This window comes from Arvicola amphibius, chromosome 13, assembly GCF_903992535.2.
Source record: "Arvicola amphibius chromosome 13, mArvAmp1.2, whole genome shotgun sequence".
Taxonomy (NCBI): Eukaryota; Metazoa; Chordata; class Mammalia; order Rodentia; family Cricetidae; genus Arvicola; species Arvicola amphibius.
In genome coordinates, this window is record NC_052059.1 from 57,377,747 (window position 1) to 57,392,722 (window position 14,976).

Below are 14,976 nucleotides of genomic sequence, written 5' to 3' on the forward strand. Positions count from 1 at the left end.
GCCTCTCACCCCCACCCCACCCCCGGCCACTGTTCGCTGCCACTTCTCTCTACTGCGAGACGCCCCTCTAACAGCCCCTGCCCTTGCTCTTCCAGACCCCATAAGACCTCACCATCTCTATACAGATGAGAGGTCAGGAGTGGCCACGGGAGTTCTAACCCAACAGGCTGGGCCTTCAAATCGGGCTGTTGCCTTTTTATCCAAACAGCTGGACCTCACCATCCGTGGATGGCAGCCATGCTTAAGAGCTCTGGCAGCAGCAGCTGAACTCACTTGGGAGGCTCTCAAGATCACCCTGTCCAGGCCAATCATGGTATATTCTACCCACCGCCTCTCAGACCTTCTGAGTCATTCCTCTGTCTGTCTCTGTCTCTGTCTCTGTCTCTCTGTCTCTGTCTCTCTCTGTCTCTCTCTCTCTCCCTCCCTCCCTCCCTCCCTCCCTCCCTCCTTGGGCCTTCACGAGTCCAGGTTTTTCACTTACTGTTTCTTAAAAAAAAAAACCCAAATTACTTTGGTCTCCAATCCTGCCCTAAACCCATGCAACTCTCCTTCCTGTTCCTGTCCCCTCTGGTACCTCCTCTCTCTCTTGCCCAGAGGCTGTAGAGGCCTTAAGCTCACCTTGGCTGGGTCTTCTAGACCAGCCACTCACAAATTCCCAACTCACCTTGTTTGTTGATGAAAGTTCCCTTATAGACTAATAAGAAAACCATCAGGCAGCGTATGTAGTGGCTACTTCCACTAACACCGACCCACCTGCCAATGGGAACCACCTCACAAAAGGACGAATTAATTGCCTTGACTAGGGCACTCCAGATAACCAAGGGCCAATGGGCTAATATTTATACTGACTCTAAATATACCTTCTTAATAGCCCATACCCATTCTGCACTTTGGAAGGAAAGGGGCTTCCTTACTACCAAGGGCACTCCCATAGTTAACGGATCCCTTATAGTCAACGTCTTGGAGGCCCTCCAGCTCCCTGCAGAAGTAGCCATAATTCACTGTCAAGGACACCACTCCTCCAGCTCCTTTGATTCCACAGAACATATTTTGTTCTTGACTCCCTCCTATCAGCCCTGTTACCAACCAGAAGAGGGACGAGCTCATAAAATAGGGGCCACGAAAACAAAGGATGGATGGTTCTACTTAAATAACCGTCTCATCCTTCCTCAAGACCAGGCATTGTTGATCATTTCAGATGTCCACCAGACCTTACACATAGGCCCCAAAGCTTTGTTCCATTTCTTAGAGCCCCTCTTTGACCCCACCCATCTCCGGGATTGTATTTCACAGGTTCACTTCTCCTGCCAGACATGTGCCTGGGCCAATTCACAGGGGGCTCTTCATATGCGTCAGTCTCTGCATCAGCTTTGTGGACATCAACTGGGCAAAGGTTGGCAGGCTGATTTCACCCATACGCCTACTCATGAAAGACTCCGTTATCTCCTAACACTTGTGGACACTTTTACAGGACGGATAGAAGCATTTCTGGCCTCCAGGGAAATGGCAGATGTGGTGGCTCAGGTACTCCTGGACCACATCATTCCTCGGTTTGGCATCCCATGGACCATCCAGACAGACAATGGGCTAGCCTTCACTTCCAGGGTCATGGAGCTTGTGTCAAAAGTTCTCAATATCTCTTGGAAATCCCACATCCCATACTGCCCACAATCCTTGGGAAAGGTGAAAAAGGCCAACGGACTCATCAAACAACAGCTAATCAAGCTCTCCATTGAACTCAGGTTATCTTGGCCCTCCCTTCTCCCCATTGCCCTTACTATCCTCAGGGCCACCCCACATTCCCTTATGGGTCAGAGTCCTTTTAAGCTCCTTTATGGCAGGCCCTTTCTCCTTAACCATCACCTCCCAGCCCAAACTCCTCCACTGGTGGGGTCCCTACCCTACCTCTCCCTTTTGAGGTCCCTTCTCCATTCACATGCTGACAGCTATCTCCCTGCCCCCACACCAGTGGACCCAAATGCCCCTGAACCTTCTCCACTCTCCCCAGGGCACAGAGTACTCCTCAAACAGTTAATTCCCAGGTCTCTTGAACCTCGATGGACAGGACCTCACATGGTAATCCCCACTACCCACTCAGCTAACAAGCTTCTGGACACCCATGCTGGCACCATCTCTCCAGGCTCAAGCAGGCACTACTCAGGACACTTGGTCTGTCCAGCAGTCAGGACCCTCCATCCTCTGGTTTTCCAAGATGCCACAATGAAGGGCCTGTCTGCTCCTCGTCCTGGCGCACTCATCATTGTCAATACAAACAAGACGGGCACTAACAATGTTTGTTCTCCTAGCCTCCTGCCTTCTCATCTCCCTCAAGGAACAGATGCCTGACGCCTCTAAGATGGCAGTAAACCGGATGCCTTTCCAGTCGTGCCTCTCGCTGAGTGTGAGCCCAGTTCTCTCCTCTCCCATGTCACCCCATGCCCACAAGAAGTAGCAAACTTAAATCTCTTTATCCAAAGAGTCTGGAATGTTTGGTCGGAAGCATCACCTCAGCCCCCTGGCACCCTTTATCCAAAGAGTCTGGATTGTTTAGTCAGGGGGCTTCACCCCAGCCCCCTGGTATCCATTTTTGGAATGTTGGGTGGAAAGTTCTATTTCAAAGCTCCCTCCCCTGGGAGTTGCCTCAGTCCAAACTACACCTTCAGAAAGCTTGCCAAATGGTGACCCCTCCCTAGGGAGGGTCAAGACCACTCCCACAGGCTATTTAAACTGCCCCCCCCCAGAGAATAAACACGTGGTCTCCCCTTTTCCCTAGGCTGTCCCGGTTTTCCTCCCCAAGTCCGTGTGTTCCCAGGGTCACCCGGGAGCACTGGCACCCATTAAACCTGGGTATCTTTTAATTTGGTCTGGTTGGGATTATTTGAATTGGCAGAGGGGTTTGTTGGCCAGGAAATACTTAACACAATTTTCCCAAACGTTCACCACAGAAGCCGTGCTTCTACAATATGTTGAGGGTGCTGGTGGCTGCACAGAAGCCGTGCTTCTTCAGTATGTTGAGGGAGCTGGCTACTTTCAATGGTATGTTTATGGGTGAGAGACTCCCTCACTAAAGAAAGAGGAGGAAGTTTGCAAGAAGGCCTCAGTGGTGGGGGATGGTACAGAACACACGAACCTGAGTGAGTCGCTGAAGTAAATGCCACTCCCCAGATTTCCAGGATCTGTTCTTTGCACACCACGGTCTTCGGCTACTTTCGGTAAAAGCAGTCCCCTGAAAGAGAGGGCAGGACCATGATTTACCAGAAGAAAGGACTCTTCCACACAGCCTTGAAACTCAGCGACCAACAGCAGATTCGTCTGTCTTTAATAACCTCAGGTCAGAGTTCAGCTGGCCTTTCATACCTTCAGTCAACCAGTCATGGATTCAAAATATTCAGAAAAAAATTCATCAGTACAGAATTCTCTCAGCACAAAAACCATGGTGTTCTCTACACAGACAGGACAAGGAAGGCTTCTCTTATGGATTACAGAAATATCAGTTGTTTGAATTTTGCACCAGAAGATGGAGTTGATTTTGTAAAATGGCTTTTGGGACCAGGCAGTGGTGGCGCACACCTTTAATCCCAGCACTCAGGAGGCAGAGACAGGTGGATCTCTGTGAGTTCAAGGCCAGCCTGGCCTACAGAGTGAGTTCCAGGATAGTCGGGGATGTTATACAGAGAAACCCTGGCTTTTGGGGTTTTGTCCTATACAGAAAGAACTTTTCTATACAATTAATTTGTTTTTCAGAATTTGGGATTGAATCCAGGACCTCACTCATGCTAGGCGAACATTCTACTACAAGTCACATCCCCAACCCTTAAGTTTCAGCTTCTCCTTCCTCCTCTTCTTTTTAGACAGTCCCAGTATGTAGCCTCAGGAGACCTGGACCTGGCTATGCAGACCAAGTTGGCTTTGAACTCACAGAGATCTGCCTGCCTCTGCCTCCAGAGTTACACCAGATGGTACCTTTCAATTTTCCTAGGTGCTCGATTAAAGGGCAGAAATATACTCATGATTCTCCTTGCCCCTGCAACTTCAGCTTCTCTTCTGATATTGAGAATTTATCCAAAGCAATCAGAAAACTAGGGCTGTGCTTTGGGTAAATAACCCACACTCCCTGGACACCGAATGTGAAATGCAGATTAGCTCATTTTTATATGAGGTCTTTGCAAAAGAGCAATTGATTGTTCTGGTTTTGTGTGTGTGAGTGTGCGTGCGTGCGTGCGTGCGTGTGTGTGTGTGTGTGTGTGTGTGTGTGTGTTCATTTGCAGTTTTGTTTTTTCGAGTCTTTCTATACAGCCCTGACTGGCCTTGAATTCATTCTATAGCCACGGAGGGGCTTGCACTAGATGCAACTTGTCCTGCTTCAGCCTGCTGAGTGCTGGGATTATAGGTATCACCATGCCCAAATTCTAAAGGAGCAACTCATACCTACGTGGAACACTTTTTTAAAAAAAGATATATAATACATAATTACAAATACAAAATTTAAGTAACGTATAATTTTCTTTATGAATAGATTTGCTGCTTTTAACTGAAAGGTCCATGTGATTTGTTTATTTACTTTGGTACTGTTTAGGATCAAAGACACACAACTTAGACAAAAGTAGACAAGAAAAGGGAACATTTCACATTCAGGAGACTGAAAACTAAAAGCTAAAGATAGTGCATCTTACCGGGACAAGATTCCAAGAATGTTCCGCACAGGAGATCCATGGAATAAGGACCGTACATTGCCCAGTTTGCCCAAAAACTCTGTGGCTTCGTTAACTCTGCCAACTCTAAATATCTGCAAGACATCTCCTGGACTCTGACTGGAAGAATTAGAAGCAAACCTTGAGTTCACAGTTAGAAATAAAAATAAAAATCATTAATGAGTGAAAGCTCAAGAAAACTCAGATTTCCGTGGTTCAGCAGTTAAAGGCACTTGCCAGTAAGCTGATGGTCTCCAGAGCCCATACGGCGGAAGGGGAGAACCTCTGATCTTCATGTGCACGCTGTGGCAAGTGCATGTGTTCACACACACACACACACACACACACACACACACACACACACACTAAATGTAATAATAAATACCATAAAAGTTCATGCAAAATATGATTCCAAATTTTTGTCAGTTACAAAGAATGTATCATTTCATTCACATACATACGAAAGAATCCACTTAATATGTTCACACACACACACACACACATACACACTTTGCTTTCTGCTGCTATGATAAACATCATGACCAAAGGCAAGAGAAAAGAGCTTTTGTTTTTGTTTGGATTATAGGTTACAGTCCATCAAGCTGGAAACCTGGGGGCAGGAACTGAAGCAGAGACCACAGAGAAACGCTGCTTACTGGCTGGCTCCCCTTGAACTGCTTTCTTTTTCTTTTTAAAATTTATTTATTTATTATGTATACAATGTTCTGCCTGCATGTATGCCTACATGCCAGAAGAGGGCACCAGATCTCATTACAGATGGTTGTGAACCACCATGTGGTTGCTGGGAATTGAACTTGGGACGTCTGGAAGAGCAGCCAGTGCTCTTAACCTCTGAGCCATCTCTCCAGCCCTGAACTGCTTTCTTACACAACTCAGGAGCACATGTCCAGGGCTGCCACTGTCCACAGTGGACTGAGTCATCAGTATCAATCATTAGCCAAGGAAATACCCCAGAGACTTGTCTACAAGTCAGTCTGATGGAGGCAACTCCTCAGTTGAGGTTCCCTCTTCCCAGATGACTAGTTTATGTTAAGATGACAGAAAGTAAGCAGCACACACATATAATGTGATCTGTCCTCTAGATGCTCCATCTGTGAGCTGTGTTGAGCTACAGTAGGATCCCTCTGGCCATGGATAGGAAATGTATTCCTTTGTGCACTCATAATCAGAACCCATGCTGAATTCCCCAGGAATTAGAAATAACACAACAGGGTTTCTGGCTTCATTGAGTTTACATTCTAATGGGAGAGACAAAAATTCACAATGAGAGACGCTCCACTCCAGATACTACAGTAGCCAATGAGAGACGCTCCACTCCAGATACTACAGTAGCCAATGAGAGACGCTCCACTCCAGATACTACAGTAGCCAATGAGAGACGCTCCACTCCAGATACTACAGTAGCCAATGAGAGACGCTCCACTCCAGATACTACAGTAGCCAATGAGAGATGCTCCACTCCAGATACTACAGTAGCTATTGCCTGTGGGCAGTGACAGTGAGGTTGAGGCTGACCTTATTTCTTTTTCTTTTGGTTTTTTGAGACAGGGTTTCTCTGTGTAACCCTAGTTGTCCTGGAATTCGCTCTGTAGACCAAGGTGGCTTTGAACGCACAGAGATCCCTGTCTCTGCCTCCCGAGTTCTGGGATTAAAGGCGTGTGCCACAACTGCCTGGCTATTTCTTTGTAGTTTTACATGGTTTCTAAACCTTCACAATATATATATATTAGTCTTAGGTTGAAGCAGGGGGATCCCTTTAAGTAAGTTCAAGGAAGAATGAGACCCTGTCTCAAACCAAAACCAGACTGTTTTAGCCAAGAAAAATGTAATGTGGAGGAAATATTAATCACAGGCTGAGAATTCGAATCAGCTAACATTTAGTGACCCGTAACCTGGTTTCATCTCTGCTCTATTTTAAAGTATACTGACCGAAAACAACTCAGGGATTCATTTGGTTTACAGTTCCAGACTATAGTCTATTACTGATGAAGGGTACAGGCAGAACTCAGAGCAGCTACTCATACCACCCCCACAACCAAGAGCAAGGAAAGAGAGTAAAAGCATAGATCCCTGCTTGCTTGCTCTTTCTCCCAGCTAGCTTTTCCAAACTAGGGAGCGGTGCTGACCAGTCTTCCTAGCTCAGTTAACGATCAAGACAGCCTCCTACAGACACACCCGCAGGTGACAGGTTGTATAAAGTTGACCATTAAAAATTAACCAGCACAGGGTTGGCAGGCACCAAGTGTGACAATCTGAGTTCCATCCCCGAGACCCAGAGGGCAGAAGGAGACACTTGACTCCCAGAGTTATGCTATGACCTCCACACACATGCCACAATACCCCCCCCACTTAAATAAAATGCAATAATAATAAAACTTTCCCCATGTTTTTCAATTATGTGTTTTCATGCCGCAGATGGACATGTCAGAAGAATGCACACCTATGTTATACTATGTTCTACTAGAATAGAAACTCGAACACTGTGTATGTGGTGGTGTCATACTGGGGATGGAGCCCAAGGCCTTATGCACACTAAAGAAGCTGTGCCACCTTTATCCTCTGGAAGGTTAAATCTAACCTTCGGCAAGATGAGGTCACAGGCTGGCAAGATGGCCCAGTGGGGAAAGTGCTTGTTGAGTAAACCAGCGTCCACAGGGAAGAGGGACAACCCTGGAAAGTTGTCCTCTGACCTCTTCATGGGTGCTGTGATAGGTGTGCACCTACATTCACATGCACACATCATATATGCACACAATCACCATAATAATAGCAATAAAATTTGAGTCACCGAGAAAGCAGAGTGGGAGAATGAGGAGAACCCGTAAGTACAGGATATGCCCCTGGATAAGATTTTTCTTTTTTAAATTTTATTTGTATTTGTCGTGTGTGTGTGTGTGTGTGTGTGTGTGTGTGTGTGTGTGTGTGTATGTGCGTGCACGTCCATGCCCATGGGTGTCACCGAACTCCTATGAAGGTCAGGGGACAACCTGTGGGACTGGTTCTCTTTTTCCACCACGTGGGTCCTGGGGATCAAACTTAGGTCATAGGTTTTAGCAGCAAGTGCTCCGACCCACTGTGCCATCTTGGCAGCCCCTCGAGACAATACCATAAACATAGAAGAAAGCACTTCTCTGTCGTCTAACGCCAGGCGTCTTGTTTGAAAGTAGATTACTTTCTCTAATTCCCTTGACTGGCTTTTTAACAGGACCTCAGAGAGCAGCATTGTTACAGAGCCCAAGGGACCTGCTTTGTGCTTACCCGTGATTACTCTGTAACACTTCTCTTCTAACCCTGGAAAATTCCTCAGTATTCTGCTCAACATGTTCGATTTTGCATCTCAAGGCTCGGTACTTGGCAAGGGACGGTGGGTTGGGTTTGGATAAATGAGTTTCACAAACATTCACCATGTCTCTCACTAGCTGTGGGTAGAAGTGATACAGAGAAGTTAGCTACCACACATCCAAGGTAATGTGTGTATTACCTTCATATTTTCTGAAAAGAGAAAAATTAGTTTTTCCTACAAGGTTTTTGATTAATAAACAGTTGGTGTTGGTAGTATACTAAACCGAATAAATCTGGGCATGGCAGCTCACATCTGTAACCTTAGCACTTGGGGAAAGGCAGGAAGACCACTATGAGTGCAAGGCTAGCCCAGGTTAGATAGTAAATTCCAGGCCAGCCCAACTTGCAGTACAAGACTGTTCTCAACCGTAAAAATAAAGTTTCTAAAAATCAGAAGGCTTGGTACAAGACCAGTTTTTCTGGCTACTTGGGAGACTGACGCAGTATTACTTGAGCCCAGGAGTTGAAGGCTAGTCTGGGATGCATAACAGAAACTCCCATCTCGAAGACAGACAGACTTAGAAAGAATTGCCTCACTGATACCACAGTGGAAGTATACATTAGTATTGGGCTTTAAATTAGTTACTTTTCCCACTAGTGTGTCAAAATGCCAGAGAAAGGCAACTTAAGAAAGGAAGGATTGTTTAGGTTCTTGGTTTAGGGAGGACAGCCTATTGTGGTGGAGAAAAGATGGTGGCGGGGTCGTGAGACTGCTGGTCATGTCGCGTCTGCAGTCAGGAAGCAGAAAGACATGAAACGCTGCTGCCAGCTCACTTTCTCCTTTGCACTCTGGGTCTTCTCTCCTCAGTCAAACAGCCCTAGAAACGTCTTCACAGAAATGTCGAGAAGTGGGATTCCAAATCCCAACAAACTGACATCAAGAGCACACACAATCATCACAAACGTGACTTTTTTGTTGTTTGTTTTGCTTTGTTTCTCTTTTGAGACAGGGTCTCTCTGCATAGCCCTGGGTGTCGCAGAACTCACTGTGTAGACCAGGTTGGTCTGGAACTCAGAGATGTCCACCTGCCTCTGCCTCCTGAGTGCTGGGATTAAAGGTGCGGGCCACCTTGTCTGGCACAAGCATCATCTTTACAAGATTCATTTATCTCTTATTTTGTATGTATAAATGTTTTGCCTGCCGGGCGGTGGTGGCGCACGCCTTTAATCCCAGCACTCGGGAGGCAGAGGCAGGCGGATCTCTGAGTTCGAGGCCAGCCTGGTCTACAAGAGCTAGCTCCAGGACAGGCTCTAGAAACTACAGGGAAACCCTGTCTCGAAAAACAAAAAAAAAACAAAACAAAAAAAATAAATAACAGGGAAACCCTGTCTCGAAAAACCAAAAAAAAAAAAAAAAATAAATAAATAAATAAATAAATAAATAAATAAATGTTTTGCCTGCCTGTATGGATGTGTCTACGCATATGCCTGGTACTGGTGGAAGTTAGAAGAGGACATGGAATCCCCTGGAAATGGAATTGTGGATGGCTGTGAGCCACCATGTGGATGCTAGGAACTGAAACCAGGTCTTTGGCAAGAGCAACAAGAGCTCCTAATCACCACGCTCCCTCCCCTGAGACAGGTGGTCTTAGACTTGCTATGTAGTTGAGACTACCCTTGAGCTCCTTCTCCTTCTGCCTCCCTTGAGTGCTGGGATTACAGGTGTGCACCACCATGCGTGGCATTATTCTCCACATAGATTTTATTATTATTATTACTATTATTATATTTTCATTTGTTTTTTGAGACAGCCTTTCTACATACCCCTGGATAACCTTGAACTCACTATGTAGACCAAGTGGCCTCAAATTCACAGAGATCTGCCTGTCTCTGCTTTCCAAGTGCTGGGATTAAAGACATGTACCACCATGCCCAGTTTTATTTTATTTTTTAAAAACTTATTTATTTTTATCTGTATGATATTTTGCCCACATGCATGTATGCCTGGTGCTCACAGGTACTAGAAGATGACACTGGGTCCCCTAGAACTGTAGTTACTGATGGCTATGAGCTGCCACATGGGTGCTGGGAACTGAGTTCAGGTGCTCTGCAAAAGTGGTCAATGCCCTTAACCAGTGGGCCATCTCTTCAGCCCTAATTTGCCATAACTTAAAGTCATGAGCGTGCAGCACATTTTAAACCAAGTTCTTTATTCCAGGGTCGTACCTGACAAAGGTCCTCTTTCTGAGCTAACAACCTCAGGTTAACTTCTTCAGATGCCGGGTGTTTGTGAGGAATCAGTCGGTAGAAATCGGCCATCGTCTTCTGCAGTTGCTCTGCTGGTTCTCCATTCTTCAGTGCTGTTTTTACGAGAAGGAGAACCCCCTCTGCTTTACTCACCTGCCAACAGAAAAGCAAATATGCTTATTAAAGTTTAAATCCTCATAATCATAGAAGAGACATGCATAAAAGTATCTAAAATAGCTGCTGGAGACATTGGAACTATGACTTTTCTATAGACCACTGACTGTGCTACAGGTTGGGTCTTTAAAAAAATAGAATATCTTTTATTAAATCTTTCACAGTTTCAATCCTGTTAGTTTGGGTCTTAACTGTGTTCCTAAAGTTAGGTTTCAAAGCTTGGTCCCTAAGGAGGTGCTTCAGGCAAGTGGTGAACCTTTAGGAAGAAGAGCCTTGTGGAACCCGTGGAACCCGTGGAACCCGAGTGGGGCTTTCCTTTTGCTTCTTGGCCTTGAAGTGAGTGGGTTTTGCATCACTATACACTCCTGATAGGATGCGCTGCCTCCTCGGAAGCCCAAACAACAGGCCCAATCTATCATAGCCTGAGATCTACAACTGTGGGCCATAAGAAATCTTCTCTGTAGAAATGGATTGTCTCTGGTGTGTCCTTATAGTGACTGAAAACTGACTCACACAGCCACCAGAGCAAATGCTGATCTTAAGGTCGAGCTCAGTTGTGAGTGAGGCCAGGAAGGAGAATGCTTGCAAAGCTGGTCTCTCAGCTCAACTGTGGGGACACATCTAGGGGCTCTTGGTGTCTTTTTAAAAACAATTTTTAATTTATTCTTTGGTAGTCTTACACATGCGTGCATTTTGATCAGACCCACTCCTTCTCCCATCCCTCTCCTGCTCCTTCTGGATCCTTCTTCTTCTCAACACGTCCCCCCGCTACACAAACATCTTTCTAAAAACAACCCACTGAGTTTACTGAGGGTTGCTCGCTTTTGTCTAAGTGCAGGGTTATTCTCTGGATCATGACAACTTATAAATGGCTACACCACTGAAGAAAGGCGCAGTATCATCTACTATACATATGTGGACATGAACAGACAGGAAGACAAATGCAATTGTTGCTTTTTTCTTTTCATTTTTCTTTTTGGTTTTTCAAGGCAGGTTTCTCTGTAGCTTTGGAGCCTGTCCTGGAACTAGCTCTGTTGACCAGGCTGGCCTTGAACTCACAGAGATCTGCCTGCCTCTGCCTCCCAAGTGCTGGGATTAAATGCATGTGCCATTACCATCAGGCTAAGTCTTGCTTTTCATAGAGAAACATAGAGCGCTGTCAGCATCAAAACAAGGACACGTTCCTAATTATGCGAGCGCATTATGAACATTGCATCACTGGGAATATCTTCTGTCAATCACTTGTTCTTTCAGCCACCATTATAGGTAATAGAAAAGAGAACACCACGTCCTGGTGTGCTAGAAGCAAGCCTGCCTTCCCTAAGACACTGAGAAGGTGAGAGGCTGAAGGAGTTGTTTCGAGTAGATCAGGATCTGGGTGTCTAGGAGGGGCACTACCACTCTGTCCCTTGGCAACAACACCCTTGGCACCAACGCTTAGGCCTATACTGGCCACCACTGAGAACCAACGTGACAGGGACATCTGGTTCTCTTGATGCTCCCTTTCTTCAGAGAATGAGGAAAGAAGAGTGAGGGGTGGACTTCAGAAGAAAGCATCCAGTACGTGACTGTTAGCACTAATGTGTACACCAGTCCACCAGGAAGGAGCTTCGTTGTGTTGATTCAATGACATGCTTGACTTACGTCATTCAGGCTTATGCTGTTCACCGGCTTGAGGAGGGTGTGCTCCAGGTGCCCCAGAGCTTCTGCCCAGGTCATTTCCACCAAAGCGCTCACCTCCTGGCTCAAAGCGCCTGAACTTATGACCTCCTCCAAAAGCAACTGAAACAACAAAGTGACAAAAAAAAAAAAAAAAAAGGCTTCATGAGCATTTTTTTTTAACACGGACACAGGAGCTGGATATGGGCCAGTAGTGGAGCACCTGCCTAGTATATCCAAGATCTCGGGTTCCACGCCCAGCCTCACAAACAAAACAACAGCATAGATCCAGAAAGGAAGCATAAGAAAAAAATAACAGAGCGCAAGAGAGGCACCAACTCCCATAGCCAGACACTGCGGCTGGGAATGGCTTGATTTGTCCCTCAGGGTTCATACGCTGGCAGCCTGGTCCCCACTGTGGCGCGGTGGGGTAGTAATCCCCACTACAACCCACAGTGGTCGACCCTGTAAGAAGAGACTGGTGGAGGGTACTCAGAACCCAGGGTGGAGCCTCAGCGTGCATGGACGCTTTTCTTGAGGGATATTCTCCAAGTCATTATGTAAACAAATGGCCTTCAACAGGATGCCAGAGTCAAGGGGCTTATACCTTCAAGCCACTAGATTGTGAGTCAAATAAACTTCTTTTTGTTGTTGTTGTTGTTGCTTGTTTGTTTGTTTGTTTTGAGACAGGGTTTCTCTGTAGCTTTGGAGCCTGTCCTGGAACTAGGCTGGAACCAGGTTGGCCTCGAACTCACAGAGATCCACCTGCCTCTGCCTCCCGAGTGCTGGGATTAAAGGGGTGTACCACCACTGCCCGGCTCAAATAAACTTCTTCGTAAAGTTTTTAGCCTCATATATCTTGTGACAGTAACAGAGAGCATTGTAGGATGCTGGGTAACTGGCAACCCAGGCTTCCTTTCCCCACTGGGGTTCCTGTTCCTCATCGCTCACTGCGTATACTCCTACTGGAGACCCCCACGCCTGCCACTTCTCTCCTATTTTATTCTTCCTCTTGTCTTTTCCTCTACTCTGTGAGATGTAGGCCCATCTGTGGCATTAAACACATGCAGTAAGAGTTAAGGAGCCTGAAGTCATAGCCCCGACTGCAGTGAAATCTTTCAAAGACATGAGTTTGTTGCTGAGATACACAACACAACTTGTGGCTTCTCCCACATCCCAGCCAGAGTTCATCTCTTCCTTTAAGTTTACGTTTTTTCTTAGCTTCCATTCTCCTCTGCCAGGTTTGTTGCTATTTTGTTTTTTACTTAAGACATTATTTCCTTCTTTGAGACAGGCCTTCAGGAAACCACAGCTGGCTTCAAACCCACTATGCAGTTCTGGATAAATGAACTTCGGATCTTCTCAATTCAGCCTTGGATTATAAGCATGAGACGCCATACCTGACAAGATGGCGCACACCTTTAATCCAGCACTCAGGAGGCAGAGGCAGGTGGATCTCTGAGTTCAAGGTCAGCCTGTTCTACAGAGTGAGTTCCAGAACAGCCAGGGCTACACAGGGAAACCCTGTCTCAAAAACAAAAACAAACAAAAAATAAATGAAGTCAAAAGTAGAGAGATGTGTCAGTGGTTAAGCACAATGGCTCCCCTTCCAGAGGGCCTGGGTTTGATTGTCAGCACCTACAGGTCGGCTCATAACCACCTGTGACTCCAGTTCTACAGAACTCGATGCCTTCTTCTGGCCTCTGTATTATCAATACAGAGCAAGGTGGGACATTTAGGAGGTCCCATGACGTGTGAAAGACAAATACGCCATCAGGCAGGACTTATGTGGAAAGTTTATTGGAGGAAGAGAGGAGAAGGAGTGAGTGGGGGGGGGGAGGGTGGGAGTAGGCGGGGCTTGTCTCTTAAAGGGACAGAGTACTGTCTGCCATGCACAGTACTGTGCCATGCCAGGTTCCCAAGGGGCAAGGCTAAGGTGTGCCTGGATGCTAACACTAGTCAGTACATGTAGTACACAGACAGGCACACAGGCAACAATTCATACACATAAAATAACTAAAAATACATCCTCAAATTGCTGGATGCAGAGGCAGGTAAATCTGCGAGTTTAAAGCCAGCCTGATTTACATAATAAGCTCTAAGCCAGACAGAGTTCCATGGTAAGGTTCTGCTTTAAAAAAAATAAAATAAAATCAGCTGGGTATGATGGTACCCATCTAAAATCTCAGCACTGAGAAGGCTGAGGCAGGGGGTTTGAGTTTGATACCATCCTGTACTAAAGAGTGAAAGAGTATCTAAGATAACAAACCAAACCAAACCAAACAACAATCACACACACACACCCCCTCCACACTCAACCAAAGCAGCACAATCCTGGCTTACTGCCTGCAGCTTTTCAGATGCTAATTGTGTTGCTTCAGCTGTGAAGTGCTCCTGGAGCAGAAATCCTTGTGTCTTCAGGTCTTCAATGTAGCGGTCATAATATTCACTGGCGCCTTCAGAGGTCTGCTTTCCGGTGCTCTCTCTTCTCGTCTGGGAAACACAGTACACAGAAAAGACACAGGTACTTATGAATACGCTCATCCTCAGTGAATACCTACACCCTGCATAAAGGGGTTTAACACTACTTTTCTTAAAGAATTGCCATGATGCTGGGTGGTGCACGCCTTTAGTCCCAGCACTTGGGAGGCAGAGGCAGGCGGATCTCTGTGAATTCGAGGCCAGCCTGGTCTACAAACAAGGGCTAGTTCCAGGACGGATACCAAAGTTACACAGAGAAATCTTGTCTTGAAAAATCAAACAAACAAAAAACAAAACAAAACAAAATAAAAACAAATACAACAACAAAGAAGAATTACCATGTTGGTGTGAATGGAAATGTCTCCCACAGGCTGACCTTAGTGCTAGGTCCCTAGTTGGCAGGTGATTTTTGAGAAGGCTT

At 46.0% G+C, this 14,976-nt stretch overlaps 1 protein-coding gene across 4 annotated transcripts in view; it reads right to left on the reverse strand.

Annotated features, from left to right (window-relative positions):
* Parp4 (poly(ADP-ribose) polymerase family member 4) overlaps positions 1-14,976 on the reverse strand; it is an 88,843-nt gene that overhangs the window by 54,270 nt on the left and 19,597 nt on the right. For all 4 annotated transcript variants that reach the window (XM_038310293.1, XM_042054111.1, XM_042054110.1 and 1 more), the window contains 6 exons: positions 14,418-14,567; positions 12,060-12,197; positions 10,221-10,394; positions 7,971-8,131; positions 4,674-4,811; positions 3,131-3,226 (listed from right to left, as the gene is read on the reverse strand). In XM_038310293.1, coding sequence (XP_038166221.1) covers positions 3,131-3,226; positions 4,674-4,811; positions 7,971-8,131; positions 10,221-10,394; positions 12,060-12,197; positions 14,418-14,567 — 857 coding nt within the window. The remainder of the gene's footprint in view (positions 1-3,130; positions 3,227-4,673; positions 4,812-7,970; positions 8,132-10,220; positions 10,395-12,059; positions 12,198-14,417; positions 14,568-14,976) is intronic.